This window comes from Esox lucius, chromosome 12, assembly GCF_011004845.1.
Source record: "Esox lucius isolate fEsoLuc1 chromosome 12, fEsoLuc1.pri, whole genome shotgun sequence".
In the NCBI taxonomy this organism is placed as follows: Eukaryota; Metazoa; Chordata; class Actinopteri; order Esociformes; family Esocidae; genus Esox; species Esox lucius.
The window spans coordinates 23,649,134-23,666,712 of NC_047580.1; the positions used below are offsets into that span (position 1 = coordinate 23,649,134).

At 37.4% G+C, this 17,579-nt stretch overlaps 2 protein-coding genes across 3 annotated transcripts; one reads left to right on the forward strand and one right to left on the reverse strand.

Moving 5' to 3' along the window:
* Positions 1-1,223: 1,223 nt before the first annotated feature.
* On the reverse strand, positions 1,224-9,416 carry LOC105013723 (serine/threonine-protein phosphatase 4 regulatory subunit 2-A-like). Of its 2 annotated transcripts, XM_010875454.4 has the most exons (10): positions 9,356-9,416; positions 7,022-7,157; positions 6,210-6,291; positions 5,867-6,037; positions 5,654-5,747; positions 5,389-5,426; positions 3,645-3,719; positions 3,282-3,413; positions 2,887-3,164; positions 1,224-2,784 (listed from the first exon to the last, which is right to left on the reverse strand). In XM_010875454.4, the coding sequence occupies exons 2-10, from the start codon at positions 7,134-7,136 to the stop codon at positions 2,408-2,410; spliced, it is 1,362 nt and encodes a 453-aa protein (XP_010873756.2). In that variant the 5' UTR covers positions 7,137-7,157; positions 9,356-9,416; the 3' UTR covers positions 1,224-2,407. The 2 variants fall into 2 exon arrangements, with proteins under 2 accessions (XP_010873756.2, XP_010873757.2); XM_010875455.4 differs by lacking the exon at positions 6,210-6,291 and having other exon boundaries at positions 9,356-9,415.
* An 871-nt stretch (positions 9,417-10,287) lies between these two features.
* LOC105013724 (eukaryotic translation initiation factor 4E type 3) lies at positions 10,288-17,508 on the forward strand. Its single transcript, XM_010875456.4, has 7 exons — positions 10,288-11,173; positions 12,546-12,618; positions 12,752-12,846; positions 13,880-13,940; positions 14,050-14,116; positions 14,330-14,485; positions 14,656-17,508. Exons 1-7 carry the CDS (start codon positions 10,911-10,913, stop codon positions 14,700-14,702), a joined length of 762 nt encoding a protein of 253 aa, XP_010873758.1. The 5' UTR covers positions 10,288-10,910; the 3' UTR covers positions 14,703-17,508.
* Positions 17,509-17,579: the final 71 nt, after the last annotated feature.

Below are 17,579 nucleotides of genomic sequence, written 5' to 3' on the forward strand. Positions count from 1 at the left end.
ATACAAATAGATAATTTATCTGGAAAATAATTCAAAACTGTCAAAGCTCTTTTCATAACCCCACAATTAATACTTAGTTGAACCTTTTGCTTGGATTACGGCAGGAAATCTGATTGGATAAGTCTCTCAATCTAGCAAACCTGCATTTTGCCATTTGATCTTATTCTTCCGAAGAGTTCTAGCTCAGTTAAAATGAAAGGGGGTTCTCCGGAGCTCAGCCTTAATTAGTTTTAGATTCAGGTCCCGGCTCTGCCAATCTAAGATAATTATCTTTCTTTTTGCTAGCCATTTCTTGGTTGATTTTGCTGTGTACTTTAGATTAATGTCATGTTGAAAGAAGAAATTCTTTAACTTCAGCTTTCTGGCACAGGGGAGCAGGGTTTGAGCCAAAATATCATGATGTTTGGAGCTATTCATTGTTTCCGTCATTCTTTCAATGAGAAGTGGCTTCCTTCATGCCATCCTACCCCACAGCTCATAATTTTGAAGAATATATGCAAAGGTTTTACTATGCAATATGCATATTAATTCCTGCCAGAAGCTTCTGCCACCCTCCGTAAGATTGGCATTGGCTTCTTAGCCTCCCAGATATGATTTTCCTTGCCCTGTGATCAATTCTGGAGAAAAGTCCTGATCTTTGCAATGTCCCAGTGGAACTAATGATGGTCTTCATAGTGTATACTTGTATTACTTCAAAGTAATTTTCTAACCCTCTCCTGATCTGTACCTTTCAAAAAGGTTTGCAGATCTTTTATCTTCTCATGGACCAAAGTTACCTCTGCAGTACACCGCCAAGAAACCTTCAAGGAAATCCTACAGGAATAGTTGATTTAATTTAGGGCAAATTAGAATAACTTCAATTGATGTCAGGTAATGGCATTATCTAAAACATGATTTTAAATGGGATTGGTCAAGTCTGAACAGTTACAAGTTTTATTGTAATGGGTATGGAACACGTATGCAACCAAGACATTGACTGTTTTAAATTCTTTATTATTTGTCCAAGAAATTATCCATATTTTTCACTTAAATATTACTGGTTACAAGATCTTATTAAAGGTGGAAAAAGGTCAGACATTTAGTCCTGATTTCAGCCTTTACATAAAACAAAAGCTACATTTTAGTAAGGGTGTATAGAATATTGATATCCACTATTTATCAGGCAAATTGTATAGCTTGCAAAAGTTATGACTCTCTTGATAGAAATTAAGCATACCCCCACATTTAACATGTTAGCATTTATTGCTTAATATGAATACTGTGTTGAAAGCCCAAGCATTGAGTTTACAGAGATAATCTGTTTCACAAAGGCAGCAAACACATATTACAATCTACAAAATCTACTTTATAGAAATGTTAAAATCCTAATATAAAAAAATTGTAGCAGAACCAGGTACAGAAATGTCTGCCAGTAAATGCTCAAAAAACCTAAAATTAAGCAAGCTTCTGGTTATTCCATGTGACAGCAGTTCAATTTGTGCTGGGATTGAATGTTTTCATCTGAAGAAATGTCTGAAGTTCAAAAATTATTAGATTAGGTTCACACATCAAGAAATGTTGTCAAACAGAAAGCATCAGATTTGCCAGTTATAGACAAAGAAATCAATGTCTCTTACTGTATTGCAAAACTTGGCAACAATAGAGAATAAAAGGAAACAATGCAAAAGAGTGCTTCTGGAATGTTTAAAGGTATTGGTTCACAGCTATACCTGTATCGTTCAATCACAGAAAATAAGGAGGACTGTTCACAATCCATGATTCTGTAATCTGTTCACTTTGCAAGACAGACAAAATTGGGGCTTCCCGTGGTTTTATGGTACAGATGGTGTCATGTTAAACTAAAGAAAATATGTATGCCAATAATAAAACAGTTATGAATTGGCATACATAGTACATAGGCTATGTAGTGAATAGTAACATCACCCAGGGAAAACACAGGGCATAATACAGATCCAGTAGTAAGCCTAACTGAGCTGGCCAACTTCACAATTCACCAGATGTTGATCACAGCAAACACAGATGCGACTGATCCTTCTACATCACCATTTCAAAGCAGCCGTGGAATTGGCGGCCAAAATAGCAGCACATTAATGACAGTGATCCATGAAAGAAACAATCAGGGTGAAAAAGGAGAAATGCATTTTTTTATATACGCCACCAGCTTAACAGAAAAAGCTAGCTTGAGCAAAACTTTAAGTCAGTTTTTTAAAACAGACTAATGTGTGGCCATTGGGAGGTGTGTGTCATACAAGAAGAAACCTGAGGGTTAAAATCCTCCGAGGCTGCACAAAAAGCCCCCCGTTTCCTGGGAGACTACAAGTTCACGGTGGTACAGATACCTCCTGGGTGAGGTACAGTTTTTGGATCAATACCTTACAGTGTAAAATAACGCTGGTTGGCCCTTTGGTTAGTCCTGTTCCATGGGCTCATCTGCAGTCTCTGTGATTCCTGTATCGCTTTCTGCAGCAGTGCCTTCTGCTGACAACTCTGCTGTACTGCTGGGAGAGGCAGAGCGAATAGGCTCTTCGCTGTGTGCTCCCTCCCCGCTAATGCTGCTGCTACTGCTACCACTACTACTACTACTCACTGGGTCGCTGCAATCTCCTTCCTCCTTTTCCTCTAAACTCTGACTCTTCCCTGACTGAGCTAGCTGCTCCTGGGACTGGTCCATGGTGCTGTCACTCTTTTGACTGTGGGTAGGGCATGTTTCAGCCTCTCTCTCTGATGTCACCGATGTCTCTTCCTCACTATCAAAGGGCTCTTCTGTCTGAGTGCTGGAGGGCTCTGGTGGAGAGAAAAGGCATTAATAAGAATACCATTTCTTCCTTCTATAACAACGTTATTCTTAGAGTGATTTTTCAATTCCCCAATGTGCGATGCACGTACCATGATCGTCTGTGGTAAGCATATCAGCAGACTTGTCTTTTTCTTCCTCAACAATGTCGGTTGATGATTCCGGCATCTCCGATGAGCTTTGGGCAGGTGCAGGACAGGACATCTCTTTTTCTGCCTCCTCGTCCCCCTCGTTTTCCTCTTCATCCATGTCATTGTCAAACTTCAGCCGCTTGACTTCATGGCTCTCAGCCTCTGTTGTGTCTTCTTCCGGATGTTTGGTTTTCATCTGACTGCTTTGCGTGGCATCATTTTCCAGTACAGCAGAATCACTATAGAACAGGTCAAAACATAAGAATAATTTGCAGTAATTAAGATTTCACACCATTTACATGTTAGCACTGCATTGTATGTCTGCTGCTGGCTGACTTTTTAACAATGCTAGTTACCTGACAATTTGTTTTGTGAGTTGCTCCTTGTCGTCTGTGCTATCAGGTAGACCGTTTGTAGATAATGAGGTTGATAGCAAAAGCTTTGGTCTGTTCAGTGGTCGGGGGGTCCCTGGTCCATTCACATTTCTACTGTAAGGTGAGAAGAAAAACTCAGTATGCATAATGCAATAAGATTTCAATCAATATATCAAAGTTTGTCGCAATTGAAACCATGCTGGAATTTCATATTTTCTAAATGTAATTTAGAACAAAGGTTCATTCAAGCCACATTAGTGACATAAACTATCATAACCGACACTTACATTCAGAAATCCCCAGAAAGAACCCCTCCAGGGCCCTTGACAAGTAGGTAGAGCTTACCTTTCTGAATAAATAGAAGTATTGCCAGGGAACATGACTCCATTCATTCTGTTTACACTGGTTGCCCCATTTTTCCTTTAAAAGAGGCAGAGTGAGTCAGCAAATCTATACGATGAGTTTTATAACTGATCCAAATGTATAATTTAACACTATACATTACATTAAGCTAAACTTAATTGGTTGCATATACCAATAGGTAGGTGTATATAGCAGGGTGCTATTTTATTTAATAGCATGCTCTCTGTTTTATTAGAAAGCTGCAGTGAAAAAGGCTGGTCAAATAAGAAGGGGGGAAACAATATTATAATATACAAAGCAATCAGAGTAGGAAAATACAAACATGAGAATTACAAATATCAGGTTAGAAAGATATGTACAATTTGAGATGAGAAATGATTACTGAATAATGATGTATATGGAATGATGTATATGGTGTTAAAAACACATATAAAACAATGCAAAGTATGTATAGCATCCCTGCATTTTTAAGTTAGAGTTAGCTGGCTATTCTCTTTAGACCATGTCTCAGCCCTGATGCACTTGTACTGAGTAACCTCTTAGATAGATCCCAAGGGAATAGCTTGTGGCATGGCTGAGGTCCTTGAGGATTTTGCTGTTGCTGATGGTGCAATGACTGTACCAGGCACTGATGCAACGAGGCAGGACGCTCCCAGTTGGTCACCTGTAGATGTTTGAAAGGGACTCAGGGGCCATGCTGAACATCTTCCACTGCCAAAGGCGCTGTTGCGCTTTCCTCAGTACTATGTTTTTGTGTAGGGCCAGTCCAGCACCCTTAACTTACAGACGGAATACCAAATGAATCATCGGCAGATGAGACACCAGGCAGGCTAAACAATGATGAGATAGAGCCTTTGCTTGATTCTGCAAAACACATTTTCTTCAAACAAGACGTTGGATTTAGTAGCACGGCCAGGAAAACGTTTCAAACATATTACTAGCGCTTGACACTAAATCCTCAGACGCAGTTTCTCCGATTTTGACAACATGACAGTGAAATATATCCATGGCAAGACAGGGACCGATCTTCTCAAAGGTTGAACTTCTAGAAATACCAACAGGAAACACTCAAATCGAGTGCAGCACTGCAGGGCCAGCCTTGGTGCCAATATTTTTGCTTATTGTTGCACTTTGTACCAAATGTCCGGTACTGCAAGCGGTGGAATGTTAACTAAACAGAATGGTAACCCAAGGTAAGTGCATGTTCAAGCCCAGGGACGTAGCTTAAATGTAGCTTGGGACCTAAACAATGGAGGCACTAAATGGAAGCTAACTAGCTTGGAGCACACTGATGTTAAAGGCAGTGCTGAAGTCAATTAACATCAACTAAACAGCTTTGATCATGTTCCTCCTGTCCAGAAGGGATAGTGTGGTATATAGTGCAGTCATCTTTGAATCTGTGCCAGATGCAAATTGTAGAGGGTCCAGGGAGTCCAGCAGGTTATAGGTAATATGGTCCTTGAGCCTCTCACAGCACTTCATAATGACAGGGATAATTACAACAGGGTCCTTTTGTTTTGCAACTTTGATTTTCTTCAGAACTGGAATGATGTTTGACATCTTGAAGAAGATGCAGTAGACTGGGAGAGTGATGGGTTGAATCTGTGAACACTCCATTCAGCTGGTCTACACATGCCTAAGGACATGCACATACCCTGAGGACACAACTAGATATTTTAGGCATTTCGCTAAGGTGATAGGTAAAGAAACATGACAAAACACTTACTCTGAAGTAGGACACACACAGCTGACCACCATCACATTCTGCAAAACATGAATAACACCATCCAACTCAAAACATTTGTATTGGAAGCAAATACAAGCAAATATAGCATGTAAAAAAAATTATTACACAAAAACCCACTCTGCCATGCTCGAATACATCTTCAGTCAAAAACACACAAGAACACACATTTGTGACAAAGGCGTCCTAACTGGGCTGAATGTCTAAAATCAAAAACCCATTATGAGAAACATTTTCTGCAGCTTACCTTTTCCACTCCCCTGAGGAACTTTTCTGTTCCGGTGTAGTTCCTTTTCGGCTCAGTAAGTAACTCACACAGACGCTGTATGGTGAACGGAATTCTGAAAAACAGGTATGTTAAGAATACTTGCATTACCATACCTGTATTAGACTACAAAAGGACATACTGTTAAAAACAAAACAATTGGCATTTAAACAATGGACATCAGAGGACACTAACCCATTATACCCATCCACAATTTTGAGAATTCTCTCTTTCATCTCTTCAAAAGGAATGTACTCTACATTAGGATTGGCTGGAACTCGCTGGTCTGGTGTTGAGGCTCTGAAGTCATCCATCACCTTCTCAAGTTTAAAAAGGAAATAGCTTTTGAACTGTGACCATGAAATCCTAAAAGAGATGGGAGACCCAAGTTATCCTCTCTAGATCAGAACATTTTTACCTTTAGCCTACCCTTTGGCTTGATGCTGCAATAGTCACCTTGACATGATCATGGTATTCTAAAAAATACCTCAAAAAGATGATCTGACTATCCAGCACTTGACGCTAATATCTCACTTACACAGTTTCTCCCGTTTTCGCGACATGAGAAAGAAACTGATCCAGAGCCGGGCAGGGACCTTTCTTCCCTTTCTTCTCAAAGTCTGACGGTAGATAAAAAAAATTAAAAAAAGATATCACTCCCTCAAGGTATGTGCAGCAATGAATGGTTAGTCAGCAATGACGGGTCAGTTTTTAAGTTAACATTCGACTCGTTGCCATCAACAAATGACAGCAAGTGGCAAGGTGTAGAATGGTCGCAGAATGGTACCCAAGCTAGTGCAGTACTGCGAATGTAACTTTCTTTTAGGGGTAAGTAAGACTGACCATTAACCCAAAATGTAGCCTATTGTGTTGGGTAGAATGACAGTGGGTTATACAGCAACACGAGGAACTATCTGGGTAGTCAGCTACTTTAACTGCCTGTGCCACTGCACTATAGACATTCAACGCTAATACAGTACATAAACATTAGCTAGCTAGCATTACCAATTTAGCTATGCTAATACACTTAGCTAGTTAAACTATGGCCTGCTCTAGTACAATTACTACTATAGGTTCTAGGTGGATACAATTCTTTAATCACAACACATTTAACTACGACTGTTCACATTACATTTTGATTATAACTAGCTACAGTATTATTTTAATACTGTTACACATGATGGGCCTAGCTAACTATCTAGAAAAACTTGGCCAGCTAACGTTAGCACAAGGTAGCCATCCAGCAAGCTGGTTATGTAGAATAGATAGCTAATCTTTTCAATTATAATTACGTAATTGTTACATGTAGATATGCGGTAAGCCGGTGAAAAACGTTTAACTTATAATTACCTGTAAAAGCCTCCAAAAGTGTGTTGATTTCCATGGTTTTGGAGCGATGGCAACCAAACCGATGTGCCGACGTACCTTTACAATGATGTTCAACCTGTGGTCCGGGGTACTGCATGTGGTCGGCGAATTGTTTATTCTTTATTATCATCATTAAAAATAGAAAATATCTATAAGTGTACTGTACTTGCTAATTATTTTCATTACAATTAAATTGGAATGAAAATATAACATTCACTAATAAAATCAAACATTTTATAAAGCCCTTTTTTCATATGCAATTTTCATGCAGTGCTTTTTTTTTAATGCAGTGCTTTTACAGTTACCCAGTCATAAACCCCAAAGATGAAGCAATTCATTGATGAAGGGTTTTTCTAGCTCAATATTAGGCTATGGTGGTACCTCAACCCCTACTCCTCCATGTTCCACAAGATGCCCCTCTAATATACTTTAGGCTATAGATCATCTGGCTACACACTTGAAAAATACAAATATTATAGTGTTACCCTGTCCATGTCCACTTGAGCAGCTAATGCACGCTACAACGTCCTCCCTAATAGCCACCAATATACAAGCTATACATGTATATTCATTCTTTACATATTAACAGGTTACATATTTTATTTTACCTTTCTAGGTTTTTATCCTAATTCTTTTTTCCCCCATTCTCCTCTACCTGTCTATGACTTGTAGACATTTTATGGGATTTAAATGCCTCCAGCCTTAGTTTCTGCTTGGCTGTTTTACTAAGCCCCCAATCACATTGGCTTCACAATGCTTCTAGCATACAGAGCATATCATTCCCTCTTCAATACAGTATGTCTGAGCTAAAAATTTAGTAATTGAGTGTCAAAACAATTGGTTCTATTTATCAGAGTATCTAGAAATCACATACTGTACTTGTCTCTGCTGCTTGTGCTGATCCAGCATCTTCACATCCATATATTTATATTGTTAGTGACTTAAATATGTTAATAATATATTTGTTACACTGTATATTTCATACATTTTATGTATGAGCACAAAATCATGTTTTACCATGCCAACACAGAGGCATTGCAAGATTTTGGGAAGAAGGTCACCTTGGAGTTTTGAATTCAGGAATAACCCTTATTGATGCACAGTGGCTAGAAAAAAACTCCCTAATAGGGTTGAAACTTAGCAAGAAACCTAGAGAGGAACTAGACAGAGGCATGGCCAGTCCTCTTCAGGCTGTGCAGGGTAAAGATTACAAGAGTATGTGACCTTTTGGGCCATGTCAATGTTTTTGTATGTATAAATGCATGTGGGCTGTTTCCAGAGTCTTTGAAAGAAATCTAAATCAGCTGTATAAACAGGTGGACAATGACAGGGACAATCAGATTGGGTGTGGGCAATGCCAGCAGGACTTATCAGGTAGCAACTTGATCTGCAACAACCAATTTTTGGGGATATGACTGTACAACCTTTTGAGGGTCGCTGTGTGATCTGACAAAACATTTCTTGGTTTCTTGGTTTCCTAAAACAAGCATTCCATTTTTAAAACAAAAATAAATTCTGTCATCCACTTATGTCCAAAACACAAGCTTCCAGGGTAGGTATATTTAGGGCTTCTCCATACAACTGTGGCATCTGCGTAACAGTGAAGATGGACACAGTAATTCTGAATGACATCACCAAGAGGCAGCTTATATACCGGTTGTTAAAACAATTGTGGGAACCCCAAAACTTCTTGTCAGAGGACAGGTCACAGAAATAGTACATTTCTTTTTACAATGGTGAATAAAAAAGATAGAAAAATAAGACCTAAGGCCACTAAGACCACCCATATACATTTAATTCAAGTGTAGTATGTCTTGAGCTTTCAACAGTGATTTTTATTCCCCGAATTGCAAAGATTGGGAACCGCAAAACAGATAAAAAAATATATAATTACATTTGTTAAATAGAAAATACAGTATCGTTAAACATTTAATTATATTTTGGAATATTTTGTGTGTATGGTGCGCAACTAGAAACACTTTTTTGAGTAAGCCATCTGGTGGGAGGCCTATACGCCATTCTCTTCGTTGCTGACTTGTAGCAACAACTTTCATAAGGCAGAGAGTACACGTGTTTAGTGAGTTGTCATAATTAGTTATCATAGTCTTAAGTTAGCTAAATGTTACCTGGCAAAATGAGCCAGCTGGTTAACATTTAGCAGAGTTGAACTGAAAAGTTCTCAGGCCCAGGGCACAATAGGATATCATTAAATCACTGGCCATTACACAGAATTAGCTCAAACCACACGTCCAAAGCCATACATGGCTATTTAGAAAAGGGCAACTTTTAGCTAGCTAACCAGAGAAGGAGACTTACTTTTTTTGGCCTGCCAGCGGGAACTAATAGATGGGCTACATCAGTGGTGTCCAAACCATTCCACGGAGGGCCGTGTGTCTGCAAATTTTTGGTTTTTCCTATAAATTGGTTCCCCAGTTAACACCTACACAACCAGGTGAGGATAGAAACGAACCAATTAGTAACCTAATAAGTCAATCAAGTACAAGGAGAGAGCGAAAACCTGCAGACACATGGCCCTCTGTGGAATAGTTTGGACACCCCTGGGCTACAATATACTGAGACAGAGTTGCCTTTTCACACTATCAGATTATCTCTTTTGTGGTAGAGATTCAGGTGTTTTTCATGTCACAGTAATGGTGTAATTGCATTTCACCTTTGGCATGTCAATAATGTTTGCTCGTTTGCTCAATGTTTGACCTGGGCTCGCGAATAAATAAAGTATTATAAATAATTGTGACAGACAAAATAGCATGACATGTTAAATTAAGGTGGATTACAATGCACCAGCAAAACATATAATGTTGTAAATATATATAATATGTTACAAATGCGACTAAAATTTAAAATATTTTAATTTTAAATATTAATTTATGAATAAATATTCTGAATAATCCCCATGGAGCAATTCATTGAATTAAGTGTTAAGAATGACAAATATGGTTTGGGTTACGGTAAGAGTAAGGTTAGAAAATTTGAATAAAAAATATTTGTCTCTCCATTGATTTTATCATGCAACTATTTGTGTCAAGGTCAGTTTTATTTAACTGTAAATACGCTCACCCCTGCCCCTAGTGGCGGGCCTTATCCCTAACGTAATATAATTATGGAAACACGGCTCACATATTTACATGTTACGTGTACACCAAGTTACGTGTTGACCTTTTCCTCCAATGGGTTTTAAGACGCCGATAGAGAATCTCACAAGTGCATTTCCGTTGTTATTCGCCGCATAATTTCCGTTTTCTTTTTATTAGTTGAGATAACAGAGAGAAAATGGGAGCAAAACAAATGCGTATTAGTCCTGTTATATGACGTGTAAATATTTGAAGTAGAACAACGTTGTACAAAAAATAATTAGCCAGCAACTCCAGAGTTTTTGGAAAACTGTACCTTTTATGTAGGCTCCTTTTTTCAAATGAAATCAAATTGTACTTTCCCAGTGAAAGACTTGTTTACTTAGCCCATTTACAAAAGAGCTGAAGAAATTAAGACCAAAAAAGTGGTATAAAATAATTCAGAATACAGAACTACCACTGTAAAGACTATCTTCAGGAGTAGTTTAAACTTTACATGAACGTGGGGCAAGATTAGATTTGAAATAGGCCTAGCTAGAATATTAAAACCAGAAGGCCTGTTTGTTGATGTAATTAAAAATACACAATGAGAATTAGGAATAGTTTGACTAATTTTTATGTGATTTATTTGTTTTCTTCATATTTGATTTATTTGTGATGGCTTCAAAAAATACGTTAAATTATATTCTACCGAGTTCTGCCGGCTGCTTATAACGTTGGACTGCAGACGACAACGTCATCATTGCTGTTGTTGTGGCGGCAGACCGGTGAAGCGACGAATGAGTCAGCAGCCCGCAAATGAGGCGCTTTGCACATCGAAAGGTGAAACAAAATCTTTTGAAAAAACTTTAAAATCGTTTATTTTTACAAACGAGGAAATGGCAGTTCCTGCTGTCCCGAACCTGCAACTGAACAACACAGCAAGTAAAAACTCCCCAGAACGTATCATCCATATTGACGAAAGTGAACTGGAGAACATCACGAACGAGGATGGAAACGGCACTTTCCCATTACATTCTCCATGGACCTTTTGGCTTGATAGGTAAGCCCAATGTTAAATCATTAAGTGGACTTGATGGTGATTCTTTTGAATGATAGGTTTTCATGGAATTGGTCTGTGTCAACTCAACTGCATGGATGTTAGCTAAGCCGAATTCTTTCCAAAACAAAGGGAGTAGAGCAGGCCAGACACTTCTACGTAAGTAGAGTTCATTATGCATCAAAGCAAGAATACTGTATATCATTCATTATAGCTACATAGACGAGGTCGGCTTTATAATTAAAACCGCTAAAAGGCCTATATATTGACGCAGTGGTCATTTTTTTCTTCTTCCTTAGCTTATTTGGTACCATGCAATGCACCGTTAGTCAGCGTTCTCAAAATCTCAGTGTATCATTTTAGGCAGGCTAATGATCAATTGTATTCATTGTACAACTTCACCGTATGATTCTATTATGGGAAGTGTCGCCTACACGTGACCTGCCGAAATTGGACTTTGCCTATTTTTATTAACACTGGCTCTTGCATCTGGGGCAGAGTTTGTTTACCTCTTTTGTGTAGCCAGTGTTAAAGGGGAAGTTCACATATATTTTCAAATGTGGCCATATTCTGTCTTTTTCTGTGCATGTTGGTGATCCCCCAAAGTATTTTTATATTTTGTTTTGCAACAGAGAAAATAGATGTAGTTAATATGCAGATGTAATTGGTGACTAAAATGCAGTTCTGTCTACATTTGTTATAAAACACTCCAAAACATTAGATTTTTTCCCCACTGTGGGATAAACCCATGTTGAAGGATGTTTTGTACAGCAAGAACAAAAACGTCAATATGCATGATTGACACATTTTCATATTTGGGGTCAGCTAAAAGTGATGACTATGCAATATTGGAAAACCCTTTTTTCCTGTGACAAAACCAAATATTAAAAACAGTTTAACTGGTAAAATATAAGCACAACAATAGTAAAAAATAAAGCCATATTTATTTATTTAAGACCCAGCTTTTTAATAAAGAAAAATGACAATAGGATTGATGTTACAGTAATGGCCAAATTGGTCCTAGATTATTACTTTGCTAATACAGATATTTTTATTCAATGTGTTCTTATTAAAATTATATGTCTTGTACTGCTCTGGCAAAAAAGGCTGTCAGTTCAAAAGGGGTCAGTCTTGTTTACTGCTGTCCTGTAGAAATGGGGTTGATATATTATATTCTCCGACCTGGCTGCTTTGAGCCCAACCTCTCCTTACTGTTTTGGCTCAGATATCTAGTAAGGCCTGTTTACAGAGTGGGTATAAATGCTGTACCAAGGCTTACTATAATTACAAATATGAAGCAATTCATTTTAAGATCGATATATCATTATTAGTAATGAGTTTAGACATATGTGTGTTGTTTTGCTCTTTCCTTCAGATCTTTACCAGGAACAACTGCAGCAGAATGTGAATCAGGTTTGAAAAAGATCTACACAGTGCAAACAGTTCAGGTAAGATGTTCATGTCATTATCAATATACATGTATATCTTATTATGTTTTGCTTGTGTGTTTATCAATAGGCAAATATATGAAAATCAACACCATGGTAAATATTCTATTTTTACTCCAATCTTTTTGAGTAGAGCTTTTGGAGTGTGTACAACAATATACCTGGAGTGTCCAGCCTGTCATTGAGATGTAGCTACCACTTAATGAGAGGGGAGAGAAGACCACTCTGGTGAGCCTGAAAGCAAGACTGCTCTAATTCTGTGATGGTTGTACCGTCATACCACTGTTGTCATAGCATAAAGGCACTGTTGCCTCACTATTGTTTTCTAGATGTTGAACTGGGAGCGCTCCGAGATGAGTGGGTATAAACAATAGTGATGCAATAGCGGCCATTTTTTCTGACTGTACCTGTGCAAGGGAATGTTTTTTTGACAGCTACACATCAAAGCAGTGTATACAGTGGAACAAGGGATGCCCCGCTGCGTTCTGCAGGTGCATCACTTGTTTGATTAGATAGTCATTTAAATCTTGACAATGACTAGGTGTATATGCAGTACCTTATTACACATTTCCTTTTCCTGACAGAAAGCATGCCTGTTGTGGTTACATACTCTTAATAATAGATTTCTGAGCAAAAGACAGATGAAACCGAAATATTTACTGCTAGAAATAGATATAATCGGAAAGTATGAATCTATTTAATTTTACATTGTTCTCGTATGTAAGGATTTGTTTAGTTTTTCACTGCAGCAAAAGGTTAGCGATTATATTATAATAGTACAATTACTTGAAGTATGCTTGGCCTAGTTGAATCAACAACTGCGTCAACCTTCTCTATTAAAATAGATGCTTAAAAGGTGAGAGAACCTTTTAATGTGTGCATGGTAAATTGTACTACTTAACAACTTTGTTTGAGGATTAATGAAATAGTTTCTGAATGTAATTTTTGATTATGTGCGTGTTTCAGTTCATCTGCTGCCTTTCTGCAGATGAGCAAAATAGACTGGAGGCATTGAACTATATTCTTTTAATCAGGCTTTGCTTAGCAGGCATAACACTTGCAGTGTAGCATGACTCATTGATCACCATTAGTTGTTAACTGCAGCTCGCAATATAGAGATGGCGTTGGTGTAGTTTAACCTGAACTCATCTAATTCATACACAAAACCATAAGTAAGCATAACTATTATGTGTAAATTGTATGGCTTTTTAATGTACTCTCTCTTGCTGTGTACACTATTTTCTTTTTCCATTTAATCTAGGGAAGAAGAGAGTAATGCAAAGGGTGGAGTTTGGAAAATGAAAGTACCCAAAGAAAGCACTGTAAGTAAAATGAATGTGATAGGTTATATTTTAATAATTTATACTAAATGTAATTGATAATGTTTTTTGAATAGATGCAAAATATTTCTTACATTCTTAATTTCCTCAGTCTGCTGTATGGAAGGAGTTACTGTTGGCCACTATTGGGGAGCAATTCACTGATTACTGTGCTTCAGGTAATGGACTGATGAGAAATAATGCACTGTGTAGAGTGTTTCTCACTCCGGCTGGGTGTTTTGGTCCTGTTGGTCTGCTGTCAGCTTGTAGTGTCAGTCATCCATACAAGGACACTCATAAATGTCATGACCAAGTTGTTGTAACGAAAAAAATACAATGTTCCATCTTTTTTAAAGTTGTATCTCAAAATACTGAAAGGGGATGTTTTTCAGATGATGAGGTGGTTGGCGTTAGTGTCAGCGTTCGTGACAGAGAAGATGTTGTTCAGATCTGGAATGGAAATGCATCTTTAGCAAATGAAGCAAACATTCTAGGAAGGATTTATGAACTTCTTCCACAGATAACTTTTAAAGCAGTATTTTATAAGCGTGAGTATTTATAATGTTGTATGACATTGAAATACCATGTTAACAATAGGAGCATGTTAACTATCCAAAATGAAATCTATTTACTGTTGTCATGAGAACCTTGATGGTAGTGTGTGATGAATGAGCCTTTTGATAACTCATTAGATTCATGTGTTTATTTTATATTTCAGCACATGAGGAGCACCATGCCTTCGAAGGAGGGCGGTCAAGACATTAGCACTATTTGCACATTTGACACTTTGTTGTTTTTGGACTTAGAAATGGACTGGATTTTCCCCTCATCTGAGCTCCACTGTCTTTTGTAAATGTATTAGCCTACAATGACTTTAGTTTGGGCAGACCAAAAATGTCATAGCACACTCACATAGTTTTTTTTCTTTTAGGGGTTCTTAAAATTGAAACTGTGGAGGAACCCCTGAAAATATTCTCTGAAGAACACTTTCAAATGCCACTTCAAAGAACACCTTTTTAATGTTTCCTTAAATAACTTTTTGGGGTTGATTTTTGAGGAGGCAGGTTCTTTGAGGAACCTTTAAAATGTGTCCTTTGAAATATCCTTTTACATTTTTCCTTAAATGACTAAGATTTTGCCCAGAGTTCAATGAAGAACCCTTAAAAGATTCTATAAAACCCTTTTTCCTCTTTGTTTTAAGATGGGTGATACATGTTCTTTAGTGTTTGTTTTCATACAAATATACTGTATGTAGCTAAACCTGAAGAAAGCCTTTCATTTAAGTTTTCATCTCCAGAGCCTTTTACCAGTATCTTGATCTAGAAAATATAGTATTTGCAGTATGTAAGGAATTTACATTGTTCCCTTTCTTTAGAAAGGGGATTCTTTTCCGGAAGACTGTACTATTAACACAGTTTTATGGAAAAGATATTTGTGCGTTTTCAATGTTTTTTGTTGGGGGTTTGTTGGTTTTTATTTTTATTTTTCGCAGTTGGGGGAAAGAAAGCTGTTAAATGTTACTGGATGTGACTCCACAAAAACAAGTGCGATAGTTTACCCTGAGTGTTTTGTACTAACAGTGGGTCATTGTACAAACATGCTCAATTTGTTTCTGAAAAGGACTTTTTCATTTTTACTGTAAAGAACAGGACACCTATTACAGTATAATCAAAAGTGGATATAATTTGCGGCCCATTCCTTATTGAAGAGTATAATTCACACAGAAGGGGTTCTCTTTTAATAGTTGTCTTAATGTTGTTTTTTACCATCAGTTATGCCTTTATTACATTTATATCATGCATAATATTCTTATTAAAGTCCTAATAACTTTAAAAGAAACGCATAAAGAATGCTCTAAATTTATGATGTACAGTAAGTCTTGGTACCAATCTGTTTAGCTATAATTTAAAATGTTGTCAGGGTAGACAGACTGGCCTTTCTGTCATAATGAGAACAGAGTACTTGAACCTAATTTTCTGACCCTAAAAGCTCTCCTCCATTTACAAAGGTTATGCAAATATTGGAACTCTATTTCTTTTCTCGACCCTCTATTGTGGTTGGGTTGCTGAGGAACTGTTTTTTTGTTTGTCCTTTCAATAGAAAACCTTCTTTCAAAGTTACTTGTTTACATCTATGAAAATATGTATGTACATCAATACCAATCACAAAATGTTAGGTCAAAATAGAACAATTTGCATAGCTAACAACTACATGTTTCTAATATTTATGTTGGAAAGCATTGCCAAATGGCATGAGGGAAATGTGTGCAATTTGGTAGCAGAACAAGGGGGGCTTTTTTTTGGCAGGCAGCAAACAAAGGTTCAATTTACATGTGTTTATGAGAGCATTCACCATACTTTTGGATTATAATCAGATTTTAACCAATTTATTGTTAAACACTTTAACTTCAGCCAGTAAAATATATTTTTGGCTTTGTTTCCAGCCTATGCCAATGAGCATTAGCATTCTAGCTAAGAACTGCTATGGGTGTTTTATCGAAGATAAACAAATCAAGCAACATTTTAAGTTAAAGAGAACCACAAACTAGGCTATTACATGTTGTCATGGAATTTTTAATGTTAAATGTTTAAAAACAACAGTTGTCACACACAAAATCCAGCTGCATTTTGATCATTGAGTTTATAAGGCCAGTCTCTTGGCATAGTTAGACGGAGTAGAAGGAGTGGAATGTAGGCTAAACAGACTTACCCATGCTATTATGAGCTGTGCTTTTGGTTGACCTCTCTTTACCAAAGACTTTTCTAACCCTTTCTCTCTGTCACGTGTGCTAAAGCATGAATGTGTACGACATAGAGACGTTTATAGGACGCATCCCAGTATCATTTCCCATTATAGAGTCTGTGAGAGATGGAAATGGACATTCTTCAATTGGGTGGGACATCCAACTTCATCTTGACTTGATTCCAACCGAGTAATAAGGAAGGATCTGCCAGTGAATTTTAAAGTGCCACCCAATTGACTGGGTCATCCGGAAAAATGTATAGGAGGAATGTCCTACCTGATGACATTAAAATGTATGGATGCCTTGAATGGCCAATGCCAGTCTTTTGGCACTTGAGGCCTCTAAACATCTCTATGGTGTAAGTGCATGTTTATTGCTTAAGCTTTTACTTTTTGTGAAATGTTGGTTGTAATTGTCACCAGATACTGTCACCAGATATTTGGCTGCATTTAAACAGTCATCTCAATTGTGATACCTACCAAAATAATTAGTGGGAGAAAAATCTGCATTGGGCTGCATAAACATAGACACTGAATCAGGTCATCCATGTTCAAACACTAAGCACATTGATTCGTCAACTTTTTTGTAGAGAGAAACACATGTTAGATATGTAGCTCGTTAGAGATTCTTGCAGTTTTTACTTAAAGTATTTGCTTTCGTATAACTCCCAGTCAATACGAGATTAATCTCTGGAATGGTGCCTTGTATATTCGTAGGGTTTCAGTTTTGAATGTTTTATTTTTAACACATTAAACCAGTCAACATGTAAAATCCATATTTTTGCTGCTAGATTTTTTAAATGTAAAAATAAAATGCAAAACAATAATACATTGATGTTAGTCATGTCTTCGGGTCTGTTTTTGTTTTGTTGTTTTAATCAGGTGGCTGTGATGTCATCG

Coding starts and splice junctions, on each gene's coding strand:
- LOC105013723 (XM_010875454.4), bottom strand. CDS start 7,136: ATGCAGTACCCCGGACCACAGGTTGAACATCATTGTAAAGGTACGTCG. Junction 6,292..7,021: donor ACTTTTGGAGGCTTTTACAG/GTAATTATAAGT, acceptor ATCTACCGTCAG/ACTTTGAGAAGAAAGGGAAG. Junction 3,165..3,281: donor CTCACAAAACAAATTGTCAG/GTAACTAGCATT, acceptor CCTGTTCTATAG/TGATTCTGCTGTACTGGAAA.
- LOC105013724 (XM_010875456.4), top strand. CDS start 10,911: ATGAGTCAGCAGCCCGCAAATGAGGCGCTTTGCACATCGAAAGGTGAA. Junction 12,619..12,751: donor ACACAGTGCAAACAGTTCAG/GTAAGATGTTCA, acceptor CTTTTTGAGTAG/AGCTTTTGGAGTGTGTACAA. Junction 12,847..13,879: donor GGGGAGAGAAGACCACTCTG/GTGAGCCTGAAA, acceptor CATTTAATCTAG/GGAAGAAGAGAGTAATGCAA.